The sequence below is a fragment of the Rhinolophus hipposideros genome (assembly GCF_964194185.1).
Source record: "Rhinolophus hipposideros genome assembly, chromosome: 8".
Lineage (NCBI taxonomy): Eukaryota > Metazoa > Chordata > Mammalia > Chiroptera > Rhinolophidae > Rhinolophus > Rhinolophus hipposideros.
The window spans coordinates 72,421,285-72,437,458 of NC_138054.1; the positions used below are offsets into that span (position 1 = coordinate 72,421,285).

General features: G+C 49.3%; 1 protein-coding gene across 1 annotated transcript in view; it reads left to right on the forward strand.

Annotated features, from left to right (window-relative positions):
- The window catches only part of CSMD2 (CUB and Sushi multiple domains 2), a 579,318-nt gene that overhangs the window by 175,643 nt on the left and 387,501 nt on the right, over positions 1-16,174 (forward strand). The window contains 1 exon segment of the mRNA XM_081055778.1: positions 12,455-12,649. Within this exon segment, the coding sequence (XP_080911904.1) occupies positions 12,455-12,649 (195 nt within the window).

Below are 16,174 nucleotides of genomic sequence, written 5' to 3' on the forward strand. Positions count from 1 at the left end.
TAAGACTTGGGGTCTGGAGTTGGGAGGAAGGTCTGGGCTGGCACTTTGGCTGCAGATGGATTTAGGAATCAGTGACACAAGGGACAAAAGCCTAGAAAGCAAGAACACACATGGGGGCTGTGTGCTCCTGGACATGTGCCAACAACTCTACCTGGAATGTCCTCCCTTCTCTGCCAAGACTATATTGAATGTGTCTTCCAGGAAAATTCTCAGAATTATTCCTTCCCGCCATCCCTGAGGCTAGTGGGCCAGGGCAGCATGGGGCAGCTGCGGAGAAGGACAGAGAGGAGACAGGGTCCTGGGCCTCTGTGTCATCTGCATTTCCCTAGTTACTTTGCAGTGGGGTAGGACCATTCATGAATTATTATTCTTAGATCTAGGGAAGGCTGTTCAGACTGCAGACAGCAGGCCGCTGCCTGGCTTGGTAAAAGTGGTGCGAGTCCCAGTGATGCCACCTGACTGGCAGAGCAGGGATAGTCTCCCATGTTCCAGCTCCAGGGGCCCATCTGCTCTCTCCAGCTACTGTTCCCAGTTTCTTCTCTTTATTTCCACTCCGGCCTCCTCCGCACTGCCCTGGCACCTTCTTCTGCAGGGACTTGTATGTAATCACATCCCAAATTTATTGAGCATTTACTATGTGGCAGACACTGAGATAAACACTTTGCCTGGTTGATCTTACTTAATCCTCTCAACAGCTCTCTGAGCTAAGTGCATTAATGGCCCCCATTTTATTGATGAGGAAACTGAGGGGCAGGGGGGTGAAACAACTCTATCGTTAAGTAACAGGGATTTGAACCTGGGTCATCTGTCTCCAGAGTCCACTCTCCTAACAAGTGTGCTCTGCTACCTGTTATATCATAACTGCTAACCCACAGCTAGGAGGGACACAAGCGGAATTCAAAGCCAGGTCTGTGGGACGCCAGAGCCAGTCTCCGATCCATGCTGCTCTTGTGCCTCTCGGGCCCTAGTAGCCCTCGCCGCCCACTTCATAGATCACCGAGCCAACAGCTGCTTGCCGAATCTCCAGGGGCAGACCTGCATCCCCACCTCCCTCACGGCGTTCCATGCTGTGCCAGGAGGACAAGCTTAAACACACGTGCCAGGAGGTCCCCCCAGTGTGGGGGACAGGGACATTGGCCTCCAAGGGGTGCTGTGCTTGTAGAAGGAGATATCTGTGAGGAAGGGTCATTAACCCAGAAGAGGCTCTCCAAAAGTGGACGGTTATTTTGATACTCAAACGTGGGTAGTTTATTTGTATATATGGGAGAGGGTCTGTTGTCATATGTGTGAGTGCAAGAGCTATGTACAGATGCATTCTGGGCTTGTCTGTCTTTATAGGTACATGTTTGCATGTGAGAATGTATGGGGGCGGGAAGCACGTGTGTGTGTGTGTGTGTGAATGGGTGGATTTGTGCATATCGGACGTGAAAGTACGTTGGGATACTCGTGTTACCTATGAGATTGTGGCCCCCCCCATGCCAAGTGAGGAGCTTCTCCAGGGCGAGCCAGTTCTGCCTCCTGCCTCTTGGCCCTGAGATGGTCTCCCCCTGCACCGGGACCTCCACGAAGCCTTTGGATTTGGGACTTCAGAGATGAGTAAAACTGTATGACAAGCAATCGGCAGGACCATCCGTTTCCCACTGTTCCTGATTCTCAAGCTACAGACTGTGCACCGGGCACTGTCTCTGGCCAGGATGGGGCACCTGTGGGAAATGGAGCCTCGGAGCTGACATCTCTGCCTCACCCACCCATCCTCTGCCTCGTCACGCAAATGCAGCAGCTAAGGAAGAAGGTGCATAGTCAGGCTGGCCGGGTGTATACCGCAGCTGCCTCCCCCAGCTTCTCGGCGTGTGAATGTGAGCCCCTTAGCCTCCCTCACGTTCTGACCTGTAAAATGGAGATGGTGCCGAACTCAGTGCTATCGGGAGGATGAAATGGGACAGGAGTCAATGGCAAGTCCACCCCTAGCGTGGTCAGCACGCGATGGAGCTAATGATGAAGAAAAAGGGGACGAGCAGGAGGACGAGCAGGAGGACGAGCAGACATCCTGCTCCGATGCACTTTTAATCGGCATCTTCTGTAGTCGCTGTATCCACCATCCTTTGCAGAAGGTACAAGAAACGGGGATGATGGTGGCTGGAAGCCTGACTTCTTAGTCCCTCTCCATGCTCTTCCACCTAGTTTTTCTAGAGAGAGGGAGCCAGGGGGTCTGGAGCCTTTGGAATATTGTGCTTTCCCCAGTGGGATGTGCGTTAAACTTTCCTGCGTGAAGAAGAAACATGGCTGCAAGGTATGCTGGGGCTTCTAGGCCCTGGACAGGCAGCCAAGTGCAGGAAGTAGGGGTTCTGAGGCTCTGCTGTCCCCAGGGCTGGGGTTGGTGGGAGGGGTATCCCCACGGGCATCCAAATGGTGTCCACTCTCAGAGGCAGCACTTCCCTGCTAGCCAGCAGGAGACAGGGGACAAAGTCCCAGCCTTGGAGAGGGGGCTTCAAGGCCTGGGCTGGGTGCAGAGCAGGGCTCCCACCCAGTGGGAGGTAAGGGGACAAACAAGCCATTTATGCAGCCGTGGGACATCCTCAGCAAGGGACAGGATGGTCTCCCACGTGGGTGGCCTCACGCAGGGTTACAAGTCCCAGGCTCACAGCAGGAACCCCTGCCCAGCCATGTCAGGCCTCTGCCTTTTATCACTCCTTTGCCAGGACTAGTTCAGGATTCATGACTCCTAACTGCAGCGGGTGCTGAGCTGAGAGCCATACACGGCTGGCCCTGGCCACAGACATCTGGAAGTCGGGCCCCGGGGGTCATTCTTCCCAGCCAGACTGAAAACATACCTGCTGGAAAAGTTGTCAGATGATAAGAGAGATCCTAGGTTCTTGCCCTTTTGTAACACTTGCTGTGTTTACCTGGAAGAGCTAAGTTTCCTTCTTTAGTAAGAATTGATCCCACTCCCCAAATGGTGACTGGGAGACCTCAGGCCAATCCAGCCCCCAGAGAAACATAGGTTTGGACCTGCCAAAGGGGGGTGTGTTTGTAAAAACAATGCATGTTAACCTGGAATACTCTACGTAAATGTCAGCTATCCTTGCTATTATTCTTTGATGATGATTAAGATTTTAAAGGAAAACAGCCATTTAGATTTATCTCATCCTAGAATCTAGCAATCCCCAAAGTGTATTCCACAGAACACTTCAGAAATTAATAGGTATTTCCGAGGGGGATAAAAGAAGGAGAGGAGAGATTCTATAGTCAGATTTCTGGAACTTCTGGATTAAGCAGGGTTAAATGGTTTCTCTCCTGCAGAACCTCTCAGATAAACTAACCTCCTGAGTGTTGGTTTCTTCGCGAGGAGGGAATTTCTGCAGTGTTTTTCAGAATTACTTGACCCACTGAATGTTTTTTTCATGGAATTTATTTCTCAGCCCGTGTGTATGGACATACTTTGGAAAACATTTCTAGGTTCTATTCTGCCACTAATCAGATTTAGCCCCCAGTTGCATAGCTATTCTCAACACTGACAGTACTTTGCAGTGTTTCCCATAGGGTACCACGGATTCTCCACACATTGCTCTGTCTAGACAAGTGGGAGAATCCCTGTGCTCAGGTATAGGGGGGGTAGGGAATGCTGAATGGGGAGCAGTGGGGTTTGGGCTGCAGAGATCAACAGAGGCTGCATCACGGAGGACCTTGTAACTGCCTGAAGCTCATCATTGGAGGGCCTGAGACCCCAGTCTCCTAAAACAGGTGCAGAAAAACACACTGAGCGTCCTTAGAGAGTGCCTGGAGGAGGGAGAAGGCAGTACAGCTCACCACACCCCTGAATCCTGCTGCACCCCAACCTCCACAGGCCCCACCCTGGGGGGCTCTAAGCTCCCCCGTCTGCAGCCTCCCCTGGGGTTCAATGCTGTGTTCCTTACAGGCAGGCCTGGCTCTCCCCTTTCCCCAGAGGAATCCCCAGTTCGTTAAGAAGCTCATGTTACTGATGCGAAGGAGATTCCCTCGTGGGGCAGGGTTGCCAACACTGGCGAATGAAAATACAAGATGCCCACTTAAATTCGAATTTCAAATAACAAACCATTCTTAGTATAAGTATATCCTAAATATGGCATGGCATATACTTATGCTAAAAAAGTATTTGTGTTTCTCTAAAATTCAAATTTAACTGAGTGACTTGTATTTTTATTAGCTCTATTCTGAGTCCCAGGATGTTATCTTTTGAGTGTTGCTTCTAAAGAATCTCAGGTGAAAGAGAGGAAGCCATGGGGCACTGCGGATATGAATCATCAGGAGAATCTGCACTGACAGCCCCTCTGTGGCCCCTGCTGGTGGGATGATGGATGTCTGTGCAGCCCCAGCTTGTCAGGGTGGGGGAAAGGGGCTGACGAGGGATCTAACTGGGTCTGGGTTGGTCATGCTTTAGTCACACAGGGAGAGGGACTGTGTAGCCACCCAGAGCACTGACTGGGTAGTTTATTTGTATATATGGGAGAGGGTCTGTTGTCATATGTGTGAGTGCAAGAGCAATGTACAGATGCATTCTGGGCTTGTCTGTCTTTATAGGTGCATGTTTGTATATGAGAATGTATGGGGGCGGGAAGCACGTGTGTGTGTGTGTGTGTGTGTGTGTGTGTGTGTGTGTGTGTGTGAGAATGGGTGGATTTGTGCATATCGGACGTGAAAGTACGTTGGGTTACTTGTGTTACCTATGAGATTGTGGCCCCCCCCGTGCCAAGTGAGAAGCTTCTCCAGGGCGAGCCAGTTCTGCCTCCTGCCTCTTGGCCCTGAGATGGTCTCCCCCTGCACCGGGACCTCCACGAAGCCTTTGGATTTGGGACTTCAGACTGGGATGCTGGGAAAGACCCCGAAGGCTGGGAGGTCAAGGTTCTCGCTGATAAAGGACACAGGTAGGACAGTCAGATGGCTCTGGTTTCAAGCCCAGCCCTGATCCCAGCGGGGGCATGACCCAGGGTTAGGGTTAGCCTTGCTATTCCTCATTCCCTGTCTCCACCCCACATACAGGGGACAGAGTACCTCTTTCAGGGTAAGATGAAACGGAAGGATGCAGATAAAGTACTGAGCAGACTGCCTGCCTCATATGAAACACTCAAAGGTGGCTATCATTATTACTACTAACGGCGTGACCCTTCAGGTCTCTAAATTCAGCTCTTTTTGGTAAAATGGGCTTCATAATTCCCCACTTAAAGAGGGGCTATGAGGACTAAAATAAATCCTGTTTTAACGGGAAAGAGTGGGGACTCAATACATACCAGCCCTTCCCTGCAGCCAGCACAGTGCCACCTGTCCCAGGGCCAGATTTAGGGGAAAGGAAATTTAACAGTGATCTCAGTCCTCAGGTGCCAACTTCCTGTCTTTTCCCTGCCCCCTTCGTCCTAGTCTCTTTCTGTTCAGGACCCTCACCTGCGCAGCCAACTGTCCCCCCAGCCCCTTTCCATCCTGACTCCCAGTCACACTGATCTTTCTCTATTTGGGGGAGAGGGGACAGTCCTGACATGTAAACTGTACACCCAAGATAAGTACAGTACTGAATATATCGTACAGGGTTGCCGAACTGTGGTCTGTGGGCCGGCTGCCTGTTTTATAAGTAAAGTTTTATTGGAACATGTATTGTTTTTAGCTGTTTTTGCACTATGGTGGAAAAGTTCAGCCATTGAAACAGAGACCATATGGCCTACGAGGCCAAAAGTATTTACTATCTGGTCCTTTAGAGAAAAAGTTGGCCAACTGTGCACTAGCTTATTATTATATGTATATAATTCATTTACTACATTCCAACAGGACACCATCTTCCTGCCAGGCATTCAATCAAACCCGAGATATGTAAGGAATAAATACCACGTCATTCCTGCCCCCGGGTGGACACCTAAACAAACCATTTAGCTCTTTCCAAACAGGTTTAGCTCCTGTTTGGAAGGTGGGGTATTATAAAGTAATGGATGAATGAATTGCAATGTTATGTGACAAGTGCAGGAATTGAAGTGCAAGGACAGCCCCAACGTGACTCCCTAAGTGGGGGGCCAAAAACCCCTGGGATTGTGCGATTGCAAAATTAAGGAAACCACCAAGAGCAAGTCCGCCTAGTCAGTGGGCTGGGCGTTTCAGAGTTCTGGGAGCGGATTGTCAATCACAGTATGCCTGAATTTACATTCTGTCTGAGTGTGTTCTTGTGGGGTTTTACAGTTTAGACGCGATATCAAGGGTATCAAGGAGGGTTTCACAGACATAGTGACATTTAAGTGTAGCCTTGAAGAAGGAGTAGGAGTTTGCCAGCTGGAGAATTTGGGAGGACCGCAAGGTGTGCTTGGGGAGCCTGTGGTTTAGCATAACAATGGTGGAGGGACCAGAATGAGGAAGCAGGAGATAAGGCAGAAAATGTCAGCAGGGTTCAGATCACAGAAGAATGGGGCTGTGTGAGCCAGAAGATTTCCTTTATCCTGCCAGCAGTGGGAAGTTTCATAAGTTTTTCTTTTGTTTATTTTCATCAGTGGTTCAACTCATTAGTATTCTTGTGTGAATCATGCAAAAGGGCCGAGGACTGGCATTTGTATGCGCTATTGTGGTAGGAAACCCACTTTTGTTTGGCACCTGTATGCCTGAAGAGTGAACAGGGCAGGGCTATGGTGAATATATCGTTCTAGACCGTTCACTCTGGCATTAGTAGGGCAAAGCATTGGATGAGGGCAAGGCCAACAGCAGGGAGGTTAGAGGGGGGTGCCGAAGTCCAGGGGAGCAACGACAAGGGTCTTCAAATGAGAAGGAAGGACAGGGCGAGTGAGATTTGTGGAAGCCAGGGAAATCCCAGCGACAGGATGGCCTCACTGCCCCCAGCAGTCGGAGACCAGCAACCAGAAAGGCCCTGGACACAGAATAGTTCACCGCTCAGAGAGATGAATGTACCTGGTCTAATGGAATAACACGTGAGTAGGTTACCATACTTTGTTCTCCATCTCAGCTCTGCTTTGTAGTCACCTAGAAGGTGCCAACCTCTGAAATTCTGATTCAGTAGGTTTGGGAACAGGGTCCAGGCATCGTTATCTTTATAAAACTCCCCATGTGACTCTGATGCTGACGGTTACAACATCGCAAACGTGAGCCCAGAGAACGGGCTCACAGTGGAGAGCTTATCCCCAGCGACCGTTAGGGACAGGCCTGGGGACTCGGGGGTGGCATACCCCATCTGAGGCCCTGGTGCCCCTGCGTTTGTTTGATTAACAGGTGGCAGGAAATGTACAGGACCAGGCTAGGGGTCAACTTGCCTGGTTATCCCTCCCCTAAATCATCCCCCCAAGGAGAATGAGAGTGAGTCCCGTAGGAGGGTGTTTTAAGGTACCCCATGGACTCTATGTGGAATGGTCAGTGTAAGAACAGTCCGGTGCAAGCGGGAACTCTATGGGCTCAGTCTCTGGGCACTGCTGTGGAAACCCAGCTGTATGCTACACGGAGCTGTGCAGCCTTGGGTAAAGGCCCTACGTCTCTGGAATTCATGCTCATCTCACCAAGAGATAATAACGACACTTCTGTCAGTGGGTTGTTCGGAGGATTAAATAAGGTCATTAAGTCATTCAATAAATGTTTATCAAGATGTTATTATACATTAGGCACTGTTCTGGGAATTGGGACACAGAAGCGAACAAAAGTGAACAAAAACTATCTGTCCTTATGGAGCTTCCAATGTAGCAGGGTGAGAAAAACAACAAACAAATGAATGTACCAGATATACAATATGTCAGATGGGAGGAGAGGAAGTGGAATGAGTAAGGATAGCCAACTCTTTGGGGATGGATAGATATACAAAGCACTTGACACTGAGGATATACAATGAATTCTGTGTCCAAGGCCAAAGAGCTAAAAGTAAGGGACTGATAAAGATTAACTAAGGTCATGTGTGATGGAGACGTGGCAATCACCATGTAGGCACTCAAAAGATGGTGCTTTTTAGTCCTTACTCCGGAGACCCTGCCCACTCCCCCTCCATCTCACACATGTACACACATGCATGCACACACGCAGTGCCATCTCCTCTTTCCATATTCAGGGTTGTGGCACACTAACTCCTTCTCTCCGAATCCTTCTTCCCAAACATCCCTCCACTTCATATCAACCGTCCGGCCGTAGCGGTGAAACAAGTTACCTGATAGAAGATAAGAAATCAAAACATATGGAGGGTGCTTGTCCAGAGCATAAACGCCTCTTCATTATAATATGGGAACTAAAGTCTCAAATTAAAAATAAAAGAAGGCAGGATGTAGCTTTTGCTGCACTCCAACCACAGAGGAGCTTCATTGTCATACAATCACTGAGAATATTATGCTGATTGGCAAGAGCCAGGCTTTGTAGAAGGGACAAAATTCCCCACTGCTAATCTACAATGGAATTGTTCAATGTCAGGCACAGCTTTAATAATATTGTTCTGGGCTGCACTGGATGTAAATATCCCACTCTTCATTTTGTAAGCAATCAAAGGGAAGTTTTATAGACGAGAGAGCATGAACAGTTATAATATCGCTGCCAAGAAACACATGGGCAAAATCGAAAAATCAAAGAAAACTGTGCCTTAGAAAGGTTTTGCTTTGTGGTTTATCTCCGATCTCTTCTGTCTGTCCAGCAAGTTGTGCATTAGACACATTACAAAAGACCGCACTTTAAATGTTGCCCTTGACATTATTAAAAAGTACAATAATCTCAAATCAGACTGGAGAAAAAAACCAGACTATTAAATCTCACAGTCAGGTAATCACCCTTTGTCTTATCGCAGTGCCTGGAATAATCAAGAAAGGAAGGGAACTCGTGTTTATTAAGCACCCACTATGTGCTGGGCACTTTGTTATCCATCAGAAGCAGTATTTCATTCCAATTAGGAGTATTGAACATGGAGTCAGAAAGACCTAGATTCCCAGTGTAGCTCTTTCATTTTATAGCTGTGTATACCTTGGGCAAGTTACTTAAGATCTTTGTGCCTCAGTTTTTCCATCTGTAAAATGAAGATAATAGGTATCCCACAAGATGGTTTTGAGGATTGAACAAAATAGACTTGTAGCCCAGGGCCCAAAACATACTAGGCATTCAATAGTGGATATTATAAATCTAACATAATTTAATTTGCACAACGCCCTGTTATAGGTTGAATTGCGCCCCCTCCCCAAATACATTGAAATCTTAACCCCCAGTAGTTGTGAATGTGGTGATGCTATTTGAAAATGAGGTCTTTGAAGATGATGAAGTTAAGATGAGGCCAGTAGGGTGTATCCTGATTCAGGAGAACTAGTGACGTTATAAAAAGGTGAAATTTAGACATAGAGACACAGTGGGAGAAGCCATGTGAAGACGAGGGATTGGATGATGCATTTAGCAGCCGAGGAATGCCAAAGATTGCAAGAAAAATGCCAAAAGAGAAGAAGAGAAAAGGGTTCCCCTACATGTTTCAGGGAGATCCTGGCCCTGCCGACACCTTGATTTTGGACTTCTAGCCTCTAGAACTGTGAGGCAATAAGTATCTGTTGTTTTATGTCAGCCAGTTTGTAGTACTTTGTTACAGCAGCCCCAAGAAACTCATAGAGCCTCACCATGGGAAGAAAAAGTGTCCGCATTTTTGGATGAAGAATTGAAGCCCAGAGAGGTAGAGATTACAGCACAAGAGCACTCAGCTAAGGCAGAGGAGCTGAGATTTGACCCAGCCTTCTGTGAGCCCATCGTCCATCCTCTCTCCATTTATGGTGTAACTCTCAGGAACAGACCTCAAGATGAAAAGGGTGGTGGGGTTGGAAACGAACCCCCATTCATCACACCCAACTCCTGGTGGAGGTGCCCAGTCAGACTGGTCTGATTATGAACAGCTCATTAAGTAAAAAGCAGCGAGCATTTGAGAGTGACTTTTTAAAAAGAATCGACTTTTATTTATAGTGACGTTCCAGTCATTAATTTTGAAGGAAGAAAGCCCAAAGCAGAAGCAGGTTCATTAAAAATTTGACATTAGTAATTTAATTAAATGGGGTCTTTGCGTCCCGTTGTGGAAAATGAAACGTTAGTTCTACACCAATTCTCAGCCCATTTCCCCTGGTTGGCTCCCTCCCCTAATCTTAGCTTGCTTGCTTCTCCACATGTTTACCTGACCCACCTCTCTAACCCCCAGTACCCACAAACACACACGCACATCACATGCACTCCCTCTGCTGCAAGCCGCACAGGATCATGGGAAACTCCAAGTAAGCTAGCAGCATGGGATCATAGGAAACATTCAGGAAGACAACAGCCCATCATGGGAAACACCAAGGAAACCAGCGGTGTGGGATCAATAAGAAATGCTAAGTGAACTAATGAGTAGGGTCAGTGGAGGTACATTCTTTCCTTTGGGTCATCTCACTCGACAGAGGTAGAAAACTGGGCAAGGAAGAGCGCTTCCTTCCTTAAGGTAACTCATGCAAACATAAGCCTCCTGGAGGCAGGGACTCGCTTTGTCCAGTTCACTGCTAGAGTCCCAGCTCTCAGCATAGTAGGTCCACAATAAATTTGTGTCGCCTGAAGGAATTAATATATGAATGAGTAACTCCCAAACAAGTAATTAGTGAACACACAAAAATATGTCCCCACAAGGGCCGGGCTCTGTGTTAGGCTCCCAGGATACACCCCTGGCCCCTTCCCTCATGGTTCTACAGCCCAGTGGAATAACACCTGCCATGTTCTGAGCATCAGTTACGTGCTGGGCACAGTGCCGGGAGGGCATCATTTATTATCAGCAACTTCCTCAACCACTAGGATTCCTGTCCTCCGTTCTCAGTTGAGGAAACTAGGGCTCAGAGAGATCACATGACTCAAGACCACTGAGTAAAACAGTAACAGCGCCTGGTTTCAGACCCAGATCAAGCTGGTTCCAAAGTCTATCCTTTCCCTCTACACCAAGCTGCCTCCATGTGGAAGGAGAGGAGAAGAAGGGGAGGGACAGCCTTCTTTCTGCGGGTTCTGAGGCCATCAGAGCTGGCCGAGGGGTTCCTGGCAACATGGGCAGGAAGAGGGTCCTGCAAGGGCCTGGGCAGCCCTCTAGAATCCTGGCTGGCCACCTCCACTTCTTCATCTTTACTCCTCATCGTTGCCCCTGTACCTCTCAGTCCAGGCTCCCTGAGTTCCTAGGTTATCTCTAGCCTCCTAGGCTAGAGAGCCTTTGCACATATTTCCTCTTCCTGGAACACTCTTGGGCCTAGCTAGGAATTCTTTACCAATCTCTCATGGTTCAGCCTAGATGTCGCCGCTTCCAGGAAGCTGTCTCTGACCCATCCAGACTAGGTTTGGCCCCTGCCTGGTCCCTAGCCCATCATAACACGTAACATATCTTGAATCACTCACAACTCGCACTGCACTTGTGTTGTATTCATTGACACTGTCCTGTGCACTTTACATACCTTACCTCGTTTAATTTTCACAACAACCCCGTGAGGGAGGAAAGTACTGTTGTGATCCCATCTTACAAAGAGGAAACTGAGGCATAAAGGTTGAGACTTGCTCAAGGCCCCCCGAGCTGTCAGACAGGGATGGAAACCCATGCACGGTGGCTCTCCAGTCGGTACTGAACCCCGCTGTGCTCTCCAGTCTCAAATACATCATCACCAGATGAATTAATGGAAACGTACCTGGGTGGGAGTCGGGATGTGGCCGTGACTCCTCACCCTCGCCTTTTGGGGCCCTCCTGGAATGGTAGGAGGTGACCTTCAGGGCCAGGCAGTTTCTATGCTCTGGAGAAAGGCAGAGAGGAGGAGGAGCTGCGTCAGAGTGCATGTGACTCGGGCCCAGAGGAGCTGTGCTCTCTCTCCCTCCCTCCTGATTGGTGGCTCATGATTTTCTCGCACCCTCATCAAGACGTTTCCTCCAGATGATGAGAGCACACGTGCAGCTGACCGTGATGCCTTTGTCTCAGGTCACACACTGTACATTGTACTGGATCAGAACTCAGGCTCTTGTCTTCCTACCTCCCTGCCTATTCCAGCACCAATGACCCCTTCAATTCCCCCAAAGCCCCTGGGCCAAAGGACCCCTTTGGCTGCCAGAACAGACACACATGAAAGAAAGCAAACTGGGTTTAATGAGCACCTACTCCATGATCTGCCCTGTGTCTTCCATGGTGTTTATAAGAAGGAGTGTGGAGTCTGAAATCAGGGCAATCAAACTCGAGAGTAAGGTGATTTCCTTGGGACATCTTGAGTGATGGGATGGAGGTAATCCACACCCAGGGCTGTGCACGAGAAAAGGCAAGAAATCTGATGTTCAATTATAAATGGCAGGTGTGGCACCTCCTGAGCACGTGACCTCTTTGAGCAGCCTTGAGAGGGCCAGCCCCTTCCCAGAGGAGAAAAGAGACGCAGGGAGGAGACGTGTCCCGGAAATGCTGCTTGGAGGCAGGTGTCTGGGCTCCAGCCCCGCTCACAGGCTGTGTCTCTCTCCCTCCTCACAGTGCTCCCCAGTCACACGTGTGGGAACCCTGGGCGGCTGCCCAATGGCATCCAGCAGGGCTCAACCTTCAACTTGGGCGACAAGGTCCGCTACAGCTGCAACCCCGGCTTCTTCCTGGAGGGCCACGCTGTGCTCACCTGCCACGCTGGCTCCGACAACAGTGCCACGTGGGACTTCCCCCTGCCCTCCTGCAGAGGTAGGTGGCCAGCGAGGGTCTGTCAAGTGGGTGGCAACTGGGACGGGACGCTGGACCTTGCAGTGGGACCCAGTCTCTAGTGGGGAAGCTGTACCATCCACTCCAGCGGGGTGTGGGGTATGCACTCTGGGGGACAACTGAGGGTCTGCAGGGCCCCCAGTCATTCTAGGGTCTTCTTAGCCTCATCTGACACCCTAGTCCTCAGGTGTGCACTCTCTCATGCTCCTTCCGCTACATTAACAAACAGTTTTAGCCAGTTTGCCCTCACCTCCTGCCCTCCTGTCTCAGAATAAACGTGGTTTCTCTTGCCATTACAGGCCACATGTCCTCTTGTGCGTGGGTCTGTCTCCCAGCTGCTTTCCTGCTGACCTCACCCTGGCAATTATTCTTTTCTCCTTCCTACAAATCTAACCTCTCTCCCTGTTGAATGGTGCCCTCATCTCAGTCTCCGAATATGCTCAAAACCTCTTTACCCCAACAGTCACGCCCTCCAAAAAACGCTACTTCCCTACATCAGCCTCAGCCTCCCAGCTAGGGTGACCAACTTGTCCTGGGGTCCCCGGACTTCCCCATTTTTAGCTCTGAAAGCCCCAAAACCTGGGAACCGCCTCGGTCCCAGGCAAACTGGGCTGATAGGTCATTCTCTTCCCAGACTACTTCTTACTGCCCCCCAACAAAAAATAACCACACTTATTTCTAAAATAATTTCCTGTGCTTCTTATCTGATGATAAAAATAACACATGATCATTTATAAAGGATCTTAGAAAATATGGAAAAGAATAAACAAAATGTACTCGTTTTAACCATGACTTTCATGTATTTCCTTCCTATTTTCTTTCAGTATATATGGCATGTATGCAGACATTAGGAATATGTACATAATTAAGATTTTAATGCCCACAGATATTTTTTCTTTATCTTTTAAAATTGCTACCGCACTGCCGGGTTTCCCCACACCACCAACAATGCCCAGCATCTGAAAAGCTTCATGCAGCCTGTCTCCTCCTCGGCTCCCAGTTACCACGCTGCAGGCTGACCTTTGCCCCACATTTTCTGCATCTTGTTGCCAAATCAGATGGGAACTGTGCTGGCCCTTATATTCTTGGAGTTCTCAACAGCCTTTGCACAACTGACCACTCTTTTCCTCTTGAAACTCTCGTCTTTAAATCCTGTGGGTCTCAGAACTCCCAGATATAGGTCTGGGCGTATCATTTCAAGAAGATGAGAAATAATTGGAACAAGATAGCTCTCCATGGGTTTCATTTTACCTTTCTCTTAGAGGAAGACTTCCTGTAATTACTCCCACCGTATGCACACACCCTTTTCACCGTCTACACCAGGGATGGAAAATACCTGGTGCGTGCATCTCTCCCCCTTCTTCCCACTCGCATGGCAGACAAAATTAACGTTTTGCCTGCTTGCACCCTTTCTGCTTGAATCCAGACACAGCTGTGAATTTCTCCCCAACAGGTAAGCCACCAACGACCACTCAGGATTGCCACCTGACTCCATGTTTGTTTAGCCCTCCTCAACTAAAGCATAGGCCTCAGCCATGTTGGTTCTTCTTGTTAGAGTCCAAGGGAACTAGAGTCTCCTTTCTTGCCTTCCTAGGTGTCATGCAGGGCGGCAGGCGGGGTCTCTGGTCCCACTCCCCTCATAAGAACGCAGGACATGGTGAGGCCAAAAAGGAACACCCACGGAGCCATAGATAGGGGAGTCCTACCACTATAGTCTCGCTGGCGGCTGGGTTGAAGACACAGGAGGCAGGAGCCACACGATCTGCAACCCGCCATCCATTTGTCTCTGCCAAACAACCTCACTTGCTAGCTGCAGTCCACCCTGCTAACTGCAATCCGCTGCTCTTGCTAGCCCAGCCACCATCTTCTTGCTAGCCCCCATTTGCTGCTAGCGTAGCCATGGCAGTTATATTAGTGGCCAATGGCTCACGGGTTACAGCTGACGGCCAACTAGCCACAGCTGATGGCCAGCCAATCACGGCTGATGGCCATTTACTACCGAGTGAGCACCTTTCTATGTGAGGCCGAGAGCCTGGAAACTGCACTCCTGGCTCTGTCCCCAGACTAGGTCCCCTCCTCTCAGGCCACATTTCTCACTTGGGACATGCCTCTCACTTGGGACATTTGTATCAGGAATAACCAAACCCATCAGGCCCCGACACACAGCTGTGTGGCCCAAAGTGGCTTCACCAGGACCTGAAGCTGCTGTATCCTCTTACTTACAGCACCGTACCCACCACCTGCCCAGAGGATGTCACAGTTTAACACTCTGGCCTTCCAAGGAGGGATGTGAGAGTGGTGGCATGATAATAGAATATAAAGCATGATGGTAAATGCTGTGAAACAAAAAGCAACAGTTCTTTCTTTTTTACTGCACTACAAATCTCGTACATTCTTAATCAACACGAAAACTCAAAACAAATGTAGCCCAAGTATCGGGGCAGAGGGATTGTCACCCTGTCCTATGAAGTATAATTCACGTCAACCTCCCACCTTAATGTGATGGAAACCGCTATCCCTCCCAGTATCTTCAGGAAGCTTTGTCCACTTTAGCTTTCTCTCAACCTTGTACTCACTACTGTGTCTCGCCTCCCTGGGTTCTGCTCGGCCAACGTAGGTCAGGAATTGGCCCATTTTTCTTTATTCCCCCCGAAAACAGAAAACAAAAACCACTCACAGAGGTGTCTGCATGTTCACAGCCTTTATTGAAGATTTGTGGCGATGCAGGCAGTCCGCATCTCAGCAACGCAAATGGCTTAAAATGAAAGTTGGACGATCAGAAGCCTCCAAGGCTTTTGGCCCCTTCTCCGTGGCTTCTGCCTCGGCACGCTCTGGCTTCCCCTGTGGTGCGTGGCGCACCCCCTCTTCTTTCTCAGCCTCCTCCACTTTGCCGTCTCTCATCCTTGCCCCCCTCTAGAATTCTTAGGCATGGAGCCCAGTTGTCCCTTGGCTTTGCCATCTCGTTACGGGCTAATGTCTCCCTTCCCCACCCAAGTGAGCTATTTATGTATAGAATGGAGTTGTTTGTTTGTTTTGTTTTGTTTTTCCTTTTCCCACAAAAAGAGCTTTTTCCTGAAAGAAAGTCTGGGGCTGGCTGTTCCAATATCTTGTTTTTCTAACCCACTAGTGAAAGACAGGTCATGAGGGCCGCCTCTTGGAGGTCTTCCTCCGGGTGGGATCAGGACTCCGTAGGTCAGTGTCTTGGCGTCTGGGCATGGCGAGCAGTGAGGATGGCCTTTCAGTGGACAGAGTGGGCTGGGGTGATGCTGCCCCGTAGCATTTACATCACAGCAGGAATTCATGGCCACGGGTGCCTTTTTGTGCAAGACTCTTAAGTGTCTCCTGAGCCTCTCCGGCTTCCCAGCCGATGATGATTCTTCTTAAATGCTAGAGGGCCCAGTGTGGCCTCTTCTCTGGGAACTTCATGCATCTCTTGGAACTTCTTATCACTACCTGGCTTCTAATTGTTGCTTGGGGGCGACTCTTTGGTCTCTCCCTCCAGCCCTG